Source organism: Pleurodeles waltl, chromosome 6, assembly GCF_031143425.1.
Source record: "Pleurodeles waltl isolate 20211129_DDA chromosome 6, aPleWal1.hap1.20221129, whole genome shotgun sequence".
NCBI classification, from domain to species: Eukaryota; Metazoa; Chordata; class Amphibia; order Caudata; family Salamandridae; genus Pleurodeles; species Pleurodeles waltl.
This window is the reverse complement of record NC_090445.1, coordinates 152,363,497-152,379,627: the sequence shown is the minus strand read 5'-3', so window position 1 is coordinate 152,379,627 and position 16,131 is coordinate 152,363,497. Positions and strand designations below refer to the sequence as shown.

The following is a 16,131-nucleotide window of genomic DNA, read 5'->3' as shown; positions in this document are numbered from 1 at the left end:
TGCCTCCTCTCTGCACCAGAAGCTCCGAAGAAATCTCCCGTGGGTCGACTGAATCTTCCCCCTGCAACCGCAGGCACCAAAAAGCTGCATCACCGGTCCCTTGGGTCTCCTCTCAGCACGACGAGCGAGGTCCCTCGAATCCAGCGACTCTGTCCAAGTGACCCCCACAGTCCAGTGACTCTTCAGCCCAAGTTTGGTGGAGGTAAGTCCTTGCCTCACCTCGCTGGGCTGCATTGCTGGGAACCGCGACTTTGCAGCTACTCCGGCCCCTGTGCACTTCCGGCGGAAATCCTTCGTGCACAGCCAAGCCTGGGTCCACGGCACTCTAACCTGCATTGCACGACTTTCTAAGTTGGTCTCCGGCGACGTGGGACTCCTTTGTGCAACTTCGGCGAGCACCGTTTCACGCATCCTCGTAGTGCCTGTTTCTGGCACTTCTCCGGGTGCTACCTGCTTCAGTGAGGGCTCTTTGTCTTGCTCGACGTCCCCTCTCTCTTCAGGTCCAATTTGCGACCTTCTGGTCCCTCCTGGGCCCCAGCAGCGTCCAAAAACGCCAAACGCACGATTTGCGTCTAGCAAGGCTTGTTGGCGTCCTTCCGGCGGGAAAACACTTCTGCACGACTCTCCAAGGCGAGAGGGATCCGTCCACCAAAGGGGAAGTCTCTAGCCCTTTTCGTTCCTGCAGAAACCTCAGCTTCTTCTGTCCAGTCGAAGCTTCTTTGCACCCGCAGCTGGCATTTCCTGGGCATCTGCCCATCTCCGACTTGCTAGTGACTTTTGGACTTGGTCCCCTTGTTCCACAGGTACCCTAGATTGGAAATCCACAGTTGTTGCATTGCTGGTTTGTGTCTTTCCTGCATTATTCCTCTAACACGACTACTTTGTCCTTAGGGGAACTTTAGTGCACTTTGCACTCACTTTTCAGGGTCTTGGGGAGGGTTATTTTTCTAACTCTCACTATTTTCTAATAGTCCCAGCGACCCTCTACAGGGTCACATAGGTTTGGGGTCCATTCGTGGTTCGCATTCCACTTTTGGAGTATATGGTTTGTGTTGCCCCTATCCCTATGTTTCCCCATTGCATCCTATTGTAACTATACATGGTTTGCACTGTTTTCTAAGACTATACTGCATATTTTTGCTATTGTGTATATATATCTTGTGTATATTTCCTATCCTCTCACTGAGGGTACACTCTAAGATACTTTGGCATATTGTCATAAAAATAAAGTACCTTTATTTTTAGTATAACTGTGTATTGTGTTTTCTTATGATATTGTGCATATGACACTAAGTGGTACTGTAGTAGCTTCACACGTCTCCTAGTTCAGCCTAAGCTGCTCTGCTAAGCTACCATTATCTATCAGCCTAAGCTGCTAGACACCCTATACACTAATAAGGGATAACTGGGCCTGGTGCAAGGTGCAAGTACCCCTTGGTACTCACTACAAGCCAGTCCAGCCTCCTACAGCAAGTACCCCTAGGTACTCACTACAAGCCAGTCCGGCCTCCTACACTGATGTCTTGATTGTATGTGTGGCACGGGTTACTTAAGCCCACTCGGGTTTCTAGCTTCACCACCAGCCACGAGCTCCTCACACTGTCTTTCCCTGACTGTGTCCACATGGCCCTTACACCTCATGCTGTTTTGATGCTTACTTCTCAAAAAGTGCTTAGAAATCTCCACTTCATCCCACATGGTATTCACCTGTGCTCCAGCTACTAAACCTGTATACTTGCTACAGGTTCCCACCACTGTCTGCTTATGTGCACCTGCCATATTAACCAATCTGTCTACAGGGCCAAAGATCCCTCTGGTCTCTGTATGTGGTCTCTTCTCCTCATGTGCCGTAGGTCAGCTAATACTGCCATCCCCTGGACTAAATTATACTGTCTAAGGGGGTGAAAATGAGCTGTTGAGGGTATGTCACAAGGAGAGTGCGACACACAGGCAGATACAGATTCCGGCTAGTAGCCTTAAGGGGACAGCTGTAGTGCAACACTTCTGAGGTCAGACTTGCTCCTTCAGGAATCATTCACTTCTTTCCTTCCTGTGCTTCAGTTAGCCTTTGCAAAAAAAGATGGTGAGAATGCAAACTTGAGGTAGAGCGGATGTGTTTTTAGCATCCAGCCCGGGCAGAGTTGAGTAATCAGGGAAATCATCAGGTGTGGGGGGAATGAATGGTGGCATGATGGCATGAGAAACCCAAGGTAAGGAGGACGTGCCCCCATGGCCAGGTAAGAAGATGAGTGAATAAACAAGTGGAGAGACATTTCCTAGGATATGTTTACAAGGTTTGTGTTTGCATTCAACATACATAGTAGTTCCTTAAGGTAGGGGAGCAATTTACATTGTATTTCTTTTTTGGCACATTTTTGCACTGAAGTTGATTTGACGTGCTATACTGCAAAAATGGAAATAGTGCTAAAAGAATGAGCATTATCCTTGCACTCTAATTTGCATAGGTAATAACTGGAAAAAAGTTATGGGCTAAGTGCATATTGCACTCACTGCTGTTTTTGCACAGGCAGTTACCATCAGCTTGTTGCTGGCTATAATTACCTATGCAAATCAGTGTGCAAGGAATGATACTACGCGCAAATGGGTGAAAAGTGCATTTACTCTCACTATTCTCCATTATTTATCACCAAATTCATATTCCGGAAAGAAAATACACCTGATCCCTGTGCAAATGTTACTTGTACCAAGCTGTTTATGCAACTGTTACCTCGTGAGTTGAGATGACCGTGTAAATTAGGTGCCAAGCTACCTGCCTCAGATTACATTTGCAACTGCTTTCCTTTCACTTTCTGCAGCTGATTTAGTTATAAACTGGAACAATGAAAAATACTGCATATAGATTTCGCCTTTGTTTGCTTGTGTTTTTGTTGCATTTCTTGTGTTTTGCGCTATCTGTTAACAATTACTGAAAGGTAGTGTCAAGGGCAAAATGCATGTAAATACTATTTACTCGCAACGCCAGATTATCACCACTAGTGCTGGAAAAGCTATAAATACAATTTCACCCGTTTTGTCAGTTGTTCCAGGATCTACAGTAGACGGTACCAGTAACCACAGGGAGCCACTGTTTTCATTTCCTAAGATTGAGGTGAGGATGTCTTCCCAGCTCAATTCGGTTCCAAATTATTGTAAAAGACCTGAAAAAATGAATTTGTAGGTATACGGGGAGCGCTCCAGCCGGTAAATTTCTGTTTGTCGCGAACACTGAAAATCCTTCCATAGATCCTGTTATTTCCTGCAGCTCCCTCTCTGCAAGAGTCATGTGGCACCTTTCTCTGCACCAACACTGTCCCACTTTGTTTTAAGGTCTTTGGCGTGCCTGGAAGCCAAGGGGTTGTGAAGGTTTTCGATTATAAATGCAGAACTCCAAGTAGCAGACAGCAGAGAACACTGTGAGCTGCTGACAGACACCTGGCTTGTATAACTTAAAGCTCCGTGTACTCGGGCAGGCTGAATGAAAACAATGCGTGCTTTACGCGCAGGACGCACCATACGCGCCTTGGCACGGTTCCCGCAGTGGCTCAGCCGGGAAAGGCTGCACTTGTTCCTTCTTCTCCTGCGCCTCTGATTGGGCGCCGGGAAGGACCAGTGATGGGGCCGGGCTAGTGAGCGTGGCGAAGCATGTTTACCTCCCCGGGGCACCGATCCGGAGCAGTGAGCCCATCATTGCGCTGCGTGAGCACTGAGGAGGCAGTGGGCGCTTGTGCTGCGTGTCTACGCGAAGAGGTGCTTCATTCCATGCAGCCGGGGCTCGGGAGCACAGATCGCAGCAGCGGCGGCGCCCACGGGACCGAAGATGCTTTTGGGTGAGTAAATGGATGCCTCGCCACCTTCCCCTTCGGAGGCGGGCTGGAATGGAACCTAGAGGGTTTGTGTACTGGACCGCATCTAGGCGCTTCGTGGATGGGCATGCGTGAGGCTGCTCAGGTTGTGTTCTCAGGACAGGAGGGTTGTTTGCTGGTTTTGCCCTGATTTGTGTACTTGGGTACCGCCTGCTGTCGGGCGCGTTGGGGGTCTCGATGTGGTGGTGAGTAAACTTTATCTTTACGTTCGCGCCCACTCGTGTGTGTTATACGCGCAACACAGGTTCTGTTTTTATTGACTGGGGTATTCCATGTGTTGCGAATTCCATCTATGGAATGAGTATTTGTAGGTATAGTAATAATAATAACGGGGGTGTTTATTAAACTGAAATTAATTGACCCCTCGGTTTCCAGACACTGAAATTGTGAATGCCATCTCTGTGGATCCAGTGTGACCGCATTACCCAGGTCCCTCGCATGTGGTGGGTGTGATGTGAACCCTACGATGGTTTGCAAGCCTGAAAACAAAGCGTGGTTTGTGACAGTTGGATTTAATTTAGGCACTGATGTGTTCTGTTAGCAATGCAATTAAAGACCTGGCCGCTGATCTCGGTTTCTTTGCTTCACTAAATGTGTGATCCTCGTCAAGTCATTTATCTCAATGTGCATAGGTTCCTCTAGCTGGCAAACATGTATACACACCTGCTTATACATACAAAGTCCTGTTTCTGTTTTAGGCGCTGAGGTTAGAGCTAATGTTTTGGCATTTTCAAAATGGAAATATTCCATACTTGGCAGAGTACTGGCAAAGTGAAATCACCCACGGTTGTCTTTGGTGGGTCGCATCAGCAAGGGAGTGGCACAGGTTTGTGGGTTAGAGGGTGCCCTCTCTGCGGCTTTGGGTTCGGGAAGGTCCACGACCCCTGTCTTCAGTTTGAAGGGCCTCGAAGTCTTCACTGGAACCCACCCCGGGAGGCGTTGCGTAAAAACGTGAATCTGCCAGCTGTGTGTCCGGCTGGGTGCAATAAAGCCGTCCCCACTGGCGAGCATTGACAGGGCAAAGTGCACGCGGGATTGTCGAACGCCTCTGAGGGGTCCCAGGCAAGGCTTTGTTTACAGTGACGCTAACTGCGCTATTTCACAGCGCGAAGCGCCCATAGAACAGGCTGCAGGGCTTCTGCCTGGCGGGTGTGCGCCGTTACTATCACATTTTCTGTATGTTTACTGCGAATAAATTCGTTGTGATGTAAACATGAAAAATCATTCACTGCCCATTTAATGACAGGAAAAGACGCTGTCCATCACTTGGTTGAAAGGTGACATGCTCCATGGGTTGGGCGCATGCGGCCGAGGTCTCTTGTTTATCGACCAAATCGCAGACTGCATCCCTTTGAAGCCAGCTCAGCATTTAATTCCTCGATTAAAGTAGCATAGTTGATTTGAGTAATAATGCTGTGTATTATTTCAGGGCCGATTGACACTTGTGTTGAAAGAGCAGGGCCTACGTCATCGACGGGGACATTATGCTACCATCTTGGAAATACGCGACTATTACCGAGGTCGTGTTTGTAGGCCAAACGTGCAGAACGAGTAAGTGCAGAAATTGTATTTTCGTTGTACGAACACGGGTAGTCTTCTCCTCCCCACCCCCAAACACTAATGCCTTACCTTATTTATGGACACCGCATCCCCGCTCCTTGATGTCTCCTTTGCGATTGTTGATAGCATTGATCTGTCCGTGGGATGGTGGCATCTCTGCCATGTTGATTTGATGACAATTACAGGGCCTGATTGCCTCGTGAAGTATCGATTTCCGCACTGATACCCAAGCAGGAAGCGTCTGATAGCTTTGTCTGCTTTCTTTTGCCTGCCTTCGATCTGCCCTCTTCTTGCTGACCGAATAATGTGTGTTAGGGACTGCTGCACCCTTTTTATTTCAGTCCGTCCACCCACACAGAGGGTTTTCTGTACATGCTTCAATTTCTATATTTTTTTGGACCAGGTCTGCATGGCCCACCTACCATTACCCAATTGTACGTAAGAGAATAGATTGGCCTGTCAGTGGAACTTTGATATTTGCCTCACCCTGTGATCTGTACTCCAGTGACTGGAAGCAGAGATGCCACGTGCCCAACGTGGGACAACTTCAGACCGTCCATGAGTTTTATCCAGCAGAATGCTGCATTGTGGAACTTGCAGTTTAATCTTTTAACATTGGACGTATACAGAGCTCTCAAGTAGCAATACCTCGTGTGAGTAGCCGATCCAGACCATGTTTGATCTCTGCTTTCTGATAAATGTAGTTCCAAGTTTATACTAGAACGGACAGGTGTACACGTAGTCGAGTGAAACAAAACCGGATGAGCTACTTGCGTGCATTTGTGAAACGTGAAAGCTTTGGTATGGATTCAAATTGCAATGTGATGCTGGCTATAAGAAGCCAGGACTGGCTGATTGGCTCTCAGCATGAGACAAGGTCTGGGCTCTAGTTTAACTGTTGAAAAATGAATGCTTTCATTTTTACCTTTAGAAGTTGTGAGTAAAACGATTCTCATTCCTGGTCGATTTTTAAGCAGCTAAACGCGGAAAATAGTTTTTTTTTTTAACTTTAAACCTCCAAACCTCGTTTGCTGTTTACCTCTATTGCCGAAAATGCAGGTAATTATACGTTTTTTTCACCTTACAGTCAGCCTCCGGGCCGACAGCAACAAAAGTAGAGCGCCGCCTTGTGGCAGGTCATTACAGGTATCTTTGACGTGTGCCTTATACTAACGCACTGATGCTGGAGAAGAGCGGTTAGACTCGTATTACACCCTATTCTTTTTTAGAAGGATTGCCTGAACTCCATGGTTTTGAAGAATTTTAATAATGTTCGTAACAGGAACACATTTTCAATTTTGCATATCTCACGTGCACCTCGTGTGAAAAAAGTATTTTGAGGTTAGCGGCAACTATCCGAAAGATATTTTCTGCTCGACCCTCGGCGTTATTTTGCGAAGAATTTTTATTTATGCAGCAGGCTTACCCAGGTGAAAAAATGGTTGTGAGATACGCACACACTACATTTAACTGCAAAAGCATTATTTCGTGAAATTTTCATGAAATTTCGCATAGAAAAAAAACTACACGAGTTCTCACGTCCGTATTACAATCCTGGATTACGTTGGTTTCCAAAAAGTAAAGAAAAAAAACACATAACATCTAGTCACTTGGTAAACATACAGAACTTGAGCGATTTTCTCGTGCAAGTTGCAAGAAATGTGTGTGTTCCTGAGAACATTCTTTCCCTGAGTTTGGGTCTAAATCTCTGAAACTGAGTGCCAAAGCTTTGTTGGTCTGAGGCATGCAGGTTTGGTTAGTGCCGACCTTTCCTACTGTTACTCTCAGGTAAATAATCAGTGAGAAGTCTGTTAAAAGCAATGAATTGTGCAAGACAGAATTCATGACACGCGCGGTTCGTACACGTTCTAATTTTTTGTTATCTATTGCATTATGTTGTCCAAAATCTTTTCCACTTCAGTGTATGCATAGATGTGCCCAGTCCTAGAATTGGACAAGCACCTGAGCTGTATACGCATACTGTGTTCAACGCATTTATTTCATATTATGTATCGTATAGTATAGCATTTCGAAATGTCGTACTTTGGGGTAAGTTATGATTCGGTGCAAAGAACAGTACACAGATTGGGTGGTGTAGCAAGAACGCGAGTAATTGTAAATAATATGTATTAAAAAGGCTGTTGTGTGAGAGCAAGGACCAAAGAGGTATTTGAAAAATGTACAACACATCTACAGTAAATTAGCATACTGGGCAGGTAACCCCACTTCAGGTGCATATACAAAGTTACCATATTTACACTGTAAACGACACTGTTTGTCATAATCAATAAAGCTGTTATTTGAATTAAACATATCAGAATGGACCCTAAATCCTTAACTCATCGACTGTCTTCTGTTATCGCACAGGACTCAGGTCTGTCCACATAGACTTTGCTTTTGAAAATAAAAGCAAAATAAAATTCAAGTTATAATTTATAAAACGCATCCGAGAAATGTGTAACCTTAAAAACGTCAAAAAGCTGAAAAGAGAATTATTACACATGTTGGACTAGGCTGCCTGTATCCCTTTGAGATAGTTTTCCCTATTACTTGAGGTGTGAGTGACTCTACTACTGAAATCAGATGCATTTGTTATGCTGTGTTGACCAGTGTGCTCTGTGTACAAAATTCCCGAATGACGACGCTTAGCGCCCCTCCAACAATTCACCAATGCTGTCATGTGAAGTTTAGGAGTGGGACTTCCCACGGTTTTACATAGCAGTATACTTCTCTTTGTGTTTACTCCTAGATAGCAATTGCCATAAATCATAACCTTTCATTCATTGTCTTGGCTCTTATGAGTTTGTTATTTAATAACCAGTAGTTATAATTATTGTTCTATATTACCTGTATGCTGTGCAGAAGTGACATTAGGTACTAGGATTGTTCTAGTGTGTCTTAAGGTGGGATCATACTGTGCTCAGAGATCACATTCAGCTATGATGAAGTCCAGAGGACTTTTTGAACAGGTACATTTTTTGGGTGATTTTCAGAAAGTCTCTTTTGAGGGGATGGTATAAGAGAAGTGACATTAAGGGGTTGGGGAGACCGCCATGTGTATCTTTTATGCCACAAGATGTTTGTACATTTCTGGATTGACAGAGTTTGTTTTGACCTCAACTGCATGATTAGCCGGTATGAGGTTATGACTTCAGATGGGACAGGTAAGAGTGTAGTCCATCATGAAGGGCTTTGTGCACGAATCAGTTAAACTTCATTTTGACTTGCTGAGTCGGTGACTAGTGCAGCAATATCAGTTGAACGAGATGTGGTCTTTGCACTTCCGGTCAAGATTTAGGTGGAAATTCTTATCGGGCGATAAGTCTACTCAATGCAGACTACAAATTATTAGCTAAGATCTGGGCATCATGTATAATTCAGGTTGGGTAGCCCTGGTCCATAAAGATCAGTGTGAGTTTTTGCCAACCCGAAAATGGCTACAAACACGCAGTATTTGAGACACAATATCGTCTTATTATCCCGCGCTCAAGACAAGAGTGTAACTGCAATGATTGGCGTAGAGAAGGCACTCAATCTTGTGAACTAGGATGCTCTTTTCTTTGTGTTGGAGAAATTTGCACTTCCTGATCGAATGGTTTCTATGTTCAAAAGATGATATCAAGGGGCATAAGTGTGGATAATCTTCAATGCAAAGCTTGCAGATACTGTGCAGATAAACTGTGGCACTGGCAGGGATGACCAATGTTTCCTATACTTTTTACGCTTTTTATTGAGCCATTAGCAGAACGTATACATAGTGCCAACAGTATCATTCCACCCTTGCTGGGGATGGTCAAACTGTAGTTGTTTGCAGACGACTTGGTGTTATATCTGAAGGCCGACTAGGTTACTATTAAGGGAGCACTCAATATTATTCAAGATTACGATAATTTGGAGGGTGTATAAGGTAAATCAGGATAAAACGAGACATTGCTTTTTAATGCTTGTCCATCAGTGCTGCCACCAGCATTAATTCAGAATTTTAGTAGAAATCGTCCTATACGTTATATTGGGATCCTGGTGATGAATAGGTCTACACTGATTTATTCAAATTATATAATGCGAAAACAATGGTGAAAGTGAAAGGGCTTCTTGAAAAAATGGTCCTTGCTGGCAATTATGTTAATGGGGAGAGTGTCATTAATTTAAATGTCAGTCTTGCTGTTGTTTTTATATCTTTTTGCAATTCTCCCTATAAAGGGCAACAAGTGTTTTTTTTAAAGAACTAGATTCCCTCATAATCATATTTCTATGGAAAGGAACACATCCTGGAGTGAATTACTCCATTCTTCTGTTAGATAAGGAACAAGGAGGATTGGCTTTACCTGATTTCTTTCTGTATTACCAGGCTGCATGGTTTGATATGATGGTCAAAATGGGTATGGTGGACATGGAAAAAGGAGAGTGGAGGCAGCATGCCGTTTTTTTTTCAAAGATGGCGAGATTGTCAAAACTAACAAGTACAAGTTGCTAGACGAAACTGTCTGGCTTTCACAAAAGTTTTTTAGATCTAAGCATATTCCGCCATGTCATTGGCTGTTAAGGCCATGGCATTGCCAGTGGTTGGATTTTGTAACTTCAGAAACTGTTTGTAGGATTTGGAATTCTAAAGGTTATTGGACACTGAGCGACTTTTTCCTAGGCACACGACTAGTTAACTGATCGGAGATAAAATTACGAGTAGGGGTGAAGGCGGGCAAGCTATGGTACAGCTTTGACCAATTTAAATGTTTGATAAATAGCAGTCTCCAAGAGATGAGCCATTCCTTAGAGGCAATTATGAAACTGTGGTACAAAAGTCAGCTGGTGGGAATAGGAAATGAGTATAGGTCTCTTTGGAAATATACAGACTCATTATTGATCGAAAGGCATCTGAGTAAGGTAAGAGCAGGAGACAGGATGCAGATTGACAATTGGAGAATGAGAGCGCATCTTGATAGTAGGCTATACATATCTCAGGGCAGCTAATTTTAAAATAATTCGTTTTTTTATCTCGGTGGTTAGCTTATTATACACCTAAAGGTATTAATAAAATGTATCCATCTGTTATCAACAAATGCTTTAGGTGTGCCCACGGCAATAAAGGGGATTGGCTTCATATTTTTTCGAGTGTCCTAAGCTGTTACAATTCTGGGATGCGGTTTATTGAGATTTGAGTGAAGGAATTCAGGTGACGTTGAGGCCCGAATCGAAGCTCGTACTTTTTGGGGTATTAATTCAAACTTCCTGGTTAGATAAGAATATCCAGAATTTGGTCTCAGCATCATTAGCCGTCGCGATGTCATTAATTTTACAATGCCGGTGACAATTACTGTTCCAACTCCTAAGAAGTAGTTTGCGAAACTACAGAGGACAGGGCGATTTGAGGAAGCATATGCTAGAAGAATAGATAGCCTGAAGAAATATCTTAGTATGCAGGCTCCATTAGAAATGATGGCAATGCACACATTAGTATTGTAACAAAATTGCTCTACTCGTTTATTGGCCATGGTTTAGTGGGCTCCGAGAATGCACAGGAACTAGGCAACACTATTATGTAGCGTGATGGAGTCGCTTTATTATAATGCAATATTTTAGTGAAGGATTAGTTTTGTTCCAGAATGTGAGTCCTGCAAAGTATAGAAGCACTTTATGAATTGATGAACTTTAAGCGGAGCTCCAGGTCTCTATCTTCAATTGTTCTTTATACTACTGCACTTTATTGTTGTGATAAAGGGTTCCACAATTACAATTAAGATGAGTTTGCATAGATGCTATGTTGATCAATTTTTAGATCTGTATGATATACAATTTGTTGAAAAGTATTGTATAACTGTAGCACTTTCTGTTTCAAATTGCCTATTTTTTAACAAGATTTTGCTGCATTTTAGTTGTGTAGATCCCTTTGTTGTGTAAATGGTTCTATAAATAGGTTGAAGACAAATTTGCACAGATGTTAGGTTGTTTAACTTTCAGATGTGTAATATATTTTGTTGAGTGGGATGCTTGTGATTTGCAACTCTTAGAAACGTACTGTAGCACTTATGCACTAAATTGCTTATTTTGCGCCAAAGCGTGTTGCGCTTCAGCAATATCTTTGTTTTTTTGTCACGCTGCAAGTTTGGATAAGCAAGCTCTCTTGTTTTGCTGTACAACACTACTTAGAATTTTTCAGGGAAGATGATGTATATGATCGATTGTCAGTTAATGTCCATTATGATCTGTTATTTTTAATGCAGGAGACCCTCGGTCTGGTGAATGAATGTATATAGATATTTTTATTGGATTGGTGACTTTGATGAATCTGCTCAATAAAAAAAAAAAGAATGAGGTGAAGAACATGGTTTTGTGCTTTTTGGAGTTTGACCACTGTCTTTCTAGATAAGCCTATGTAGAGTTTTGTGGAGTTTTGTAAATAATTGTCTTATATGGTGCATGTATATGTTTTGTGTAAATTTTTTAATAAAAGTGGTTTTCAGAAACATAACCAGAAATGTAATATACTTTGGAATGCATTGCACTCTAAGAGCACAAATACAATTTGAAATTGAGCAAAACATAACAAACTTGCTCTGCTTTTATTTTGTCATATCTTTGTAAATCTGCAATTGCCAATGCTTTCCTACTATATAAGATTGACTACTGCAGCAGTGTCTGACATGCGACGCCCAGGAAAGATCTTAGAAGGCTGCAGGTTATTTTGCCACTGTAATGTCAGAGGAGTTTCTGCACATTCATGTCAACATATTGTTTGCTCCTGGGAAGCATTTCACACCATTTTCACACCAATTCAAATGCAAATCCATCCCTGGGAGACGTATGAGAGCAAATGCAAATTAACTTCCAGGAACTTCAAACAGGGAAAAGGTAACATTTTATATTAATTTTTCCTTAATATTTATTAAAACTCCAACTTCACCATTGAATTAGATTTTTATTAACTACTACAAATAGTTGTTTATTTTTCTAGCATGTCCTATTCCCAGATACAACATTATTATTTTAATTAATAAGTACTCAGGTTTTCTACATAAGACAGCTAGGCCTGCCAGAGTGAAAAATACATCTTGGCTGCAATTCACTGCCAGGACATTGGAACTTTAAATGTCTACATGTTTCCATTTAAATTTCCATCCTCCCTGCCTTCTGGACTACACAGCCTACTAACAGGCGACTTGGTCCCTAAAAGAGAGGGTTTGACGTGTCAAAAGGCTTTATTTGGACAGACTGAATTGCAGTGTTTAAACTGCTACAGTCAGGCTGCAGTGGTTGATCTGAAGATGTTTTGCACTGTCACTGTACTGGATGGCACCTTAGGAGCTGCAGTCCACTAGTGACATTTAATTCACAGGTCCTGGGTACATTTTGTACCATATACTAGGGGATCATATGTAAGTTAACTATATCAATTAACAGTATAACAATTCCATCATGTTAAAAGGAGGAACACAGACACTTTAGTACTGCTTAGCAGGGGTAAGGTGCACAGAGCTCTATAGCTAGCAAAAAATTAGGGTACAGCAAAAGGCGAGGAATATGGGGTAACCACACAGAAATGGCAGATTTCCTACCATAGGTTCCATAGTGTGATTAAATGTACATATAACATTCCACACCTTACTAGTTCTGGTCTTACATTGACTATCAATGGAGTAGAGAGAACATTTTAAGTCCATGTTATGTTATGTAGTATGTATTTATGTAGGGAACAATCCGCCATTGGTAAGGTCTCATAGTGCAACTTGGGTTCTCTACTTTCTCGTCCAAGTTTCAAGGATGCCATTGCAGACCACATTCTGGAGTTACAGTAAGTAGTAGGCATTTGTTAGGGTATTTGATGTTTCTTAGATATGTTATTTGGTCTGGTGTGACCAAAGGTCTGTCCAATATACTTACATGCCAAACATAGTTATTTGCCTTTGCCCATTGCTTAGCAGGTGTAGATGCATGTGAATTAACTGGAGAGTGGTACTTCTGCCATGTATGTAATATAATGTTATTCTTACTTTTCTGTTACTTATCTTTCTCATTCTTTTAGTTTCTTTATTGTATCAATTTACATTAACTCAGCATTTCTTTATGACGTAATGTAAGGTGATACAATTGACAATCTCCTTAGGATTGTTGAGGCATTTACTGTACTGTGCCTAAACCACATATGAAAACATTGCAAAGTTTGTTTTAGAATTGTAAACATTGCCAGAGAGTGCAAGGATATGAAAAGTGATTTGAGAAGTAATAAAGCTACATCTACTTATCAGATGATACCAATGAAGGTCACATGGCCAACAACATGGAGTGCTTTGAGAGTGATAGAGAACAGGTGGGGAGCTTTTGTTGACGATGAATTCAGGATCTCCTTGGACCATCATTAAATAGGAAAAGTTGGAGGAGATATTTGGGGATTTGATTCTTTTGGGACATTTTGAAGAACAGACTATTTAACCTAAAGCTTTTGAAGATCACATTATTGACCCAGGATTTTCTGTAGTGAATTTGCTATTTAATGACAGGAATGCAGATTCCATGAACTGAATAAATTAATTGGAATGGGAAGATAAATGGGAACTGGGAATTATTTCAAACCCATGTTATCTAGAGAAAGTATTAGTGGTAAGAAAGTCACTGAACAATGAATGGGTGGTGACACAAGGTCACATACATCTTGGAAAAATTAAGTAAGGTTTCTCTATAGAATCACATTGAAACAAGGAGTGTTTCCTATGAAAAAAAAATTGCATGAGGTTAATAAATTCTAGAGGTGAGTTGAGAGACATATTGTATACATTGAAGAAATTAAGTAACTTTTCTCAACCGAATCACATTGAAACAAGGGTGTTTCCTATGAAAAAAGAAACTGTATACGGTGCCAATACATGTTAGAAGTGAGTTGAGAGAATATTGGATACATGCTTTGGGGGTTGCAAGTAGAAACTTCTGAATGCTTGTTGCCTCTTGTACTAGCTAGAAGGTGGACAAAAGTTTAAGACTGTGAGTGGATTTAAAAGCGCCCAATTCCAGCATTATGATTTGACACCCATATATTGCATAACATTAGTAATTTAGTTGCCTTTTTGGAGGCTGCTTCTGTTTTTCCCCATGCTAGGTTTTAGATTTGCTTATCACCAGATAGTTTTGTTTCTTGAATCAGTCATTTATTACATTTTAATCTCCCTGTAGACTAACTTAGTTCAAGAGTATGTTGTTTAAACCATCATCACCATCATCTGTGTTCCAGAGGGCGCAGTACCAAATTTTTTAAGATGTAGAATAATGTGTTACATGTTTTCAGGATCAATTTTTGATATTTTTTTTTCAAAAGATGACCATACACATATAATGCATATCAAAGAATTCTGTGGGTGACTACAAAATATTAGTATGGTTTAATCTTCAAAATGCAAATTGTTTCAAAGTGACATGGATTATTTAGAACACACTATTGTGAGGAATGGCATAGTAACAAAACATTTCTAGTTGAAGCAATCAAAATACTCTCATCAGATACTAGTAAAGGTTTAGTATCACTCACATGATTGTGTGAATATTCTAGCAAATGTGTATATAATTTCTCTAAAAAAATGAACCTTTTAAAGAAATTGGTAGGGAAGGCTGCAGAATTTATGTGGGGTGAAGATGAACAGAATGTATTTAGGAAAATGAAATTGGACATTACAAATGCCCCAAACTTGAAACGGTTTTGACTGAGAATTAAATGCATAATCACTGTAGATGCCAGCATATATTTGTGGGTGCCATTCTGTCCTAGAAACTGTAATGGAAAAGTGAAATGTTGCATTTACCTCACAGACTTTGAATACTACGGAAAGAGAATATGCTATGAACGAAAAAGAGTTGTTAGAATGTGTTTGGACATTTGAACATTTTTTGGAATTACTTTTGGGACAGCCAATGTTAATTACGGTCAGGCACCAAAACCACTGATGGGCTCTGTTCTCCTGGAGGTGGGGGGAGCAGAACTTGAGAGCATGAATAACTAATCTTTGTTTAAAGTAACAGGGATATATATTTCAGATTGTTTATGTTCCATTATAAAAATATACTAAGGCTGACTGTTTATGTAGCCTTCTGTGTGACTCGAGCTCTACTATATTCAGTGGCACCTATAGTGATTTAGTTGGTGTAGGAATCATTAAGGATGTAGTGCCAGATAAGAACTGTGGCCTGAATGCAATGTATTCGATTCTAGAATTAAATCGTATTTATGGCAAGTGATTTGTAAGTTGAAGGCACATTTTTATTTAAGTCAGGAAAACATGTGCCCCCAAGGTTTTTTGGGAAAAAAAATAAAATGCTCATAAAGCCATCCAGGAATGGCATCTATGAAGATTACATTGAAGCTGTTTTGTTCGCTCTACACCTGATGTTTTTGGCTGATGGATAAGTGAATGTACCATATGTAGCTGTTGTAATATCTCTACGGACATTGTGATTGTTCCTTTTTTAAGAAAGTTTTCCAGGTAAGGCTATCCAGAGACATTGGTCACTGATAATGGTGTGCAATGATTGAATAAGTAAATTCTACAAAAAAAGTGTTTTATGATCCCCAAACCAACAGACAAATAGAATTATTCAATAGGGTCATTAAAGATAATATTTTCTGATGGATACACCTACCTGTGGATTCCTCACCAAAAGATTTCTCCCCTCGCGCCAGCCTTCAACGGAAATTTCTTCTAGCTCTGCATGTCGACGATGACGTCACAAT

The 16,131-nt window shown here is 41.4% G+C and overlaps 1 protein-coding gene across 2 annotated transcripts in view; it reads left to right on the top strand.

Moving 5' to 3' along the window:
- Nucleotides 1–16,131, top strand: part of ZNF385C (zinc finger protein 385C) — a 598,456-nt gene that overhangs the window by 292,035 nt on the left and 290,290 nt on the right. The window contains exon 1 of one of the 2 annotated variants that reach the window (XM_069237674.1): nucleotides 3,710–3,827. The exons of the other annotated variant lie outside the window; for it this stretch is intronic. Within the exon in view, the coding sequence (XP_069093775.1) occupies nucleotides 3,818–3,827 (10 nt within the window). The 5' untranslated portion in view covers nucleotides 3,710–3,817. Of the gene's footprint in view, nucleotides 1–3,709; nucleotides 3,828–16,131 lie in introns of those variants that run through there. 2 annotated transcript variants of the gene reach the window in all.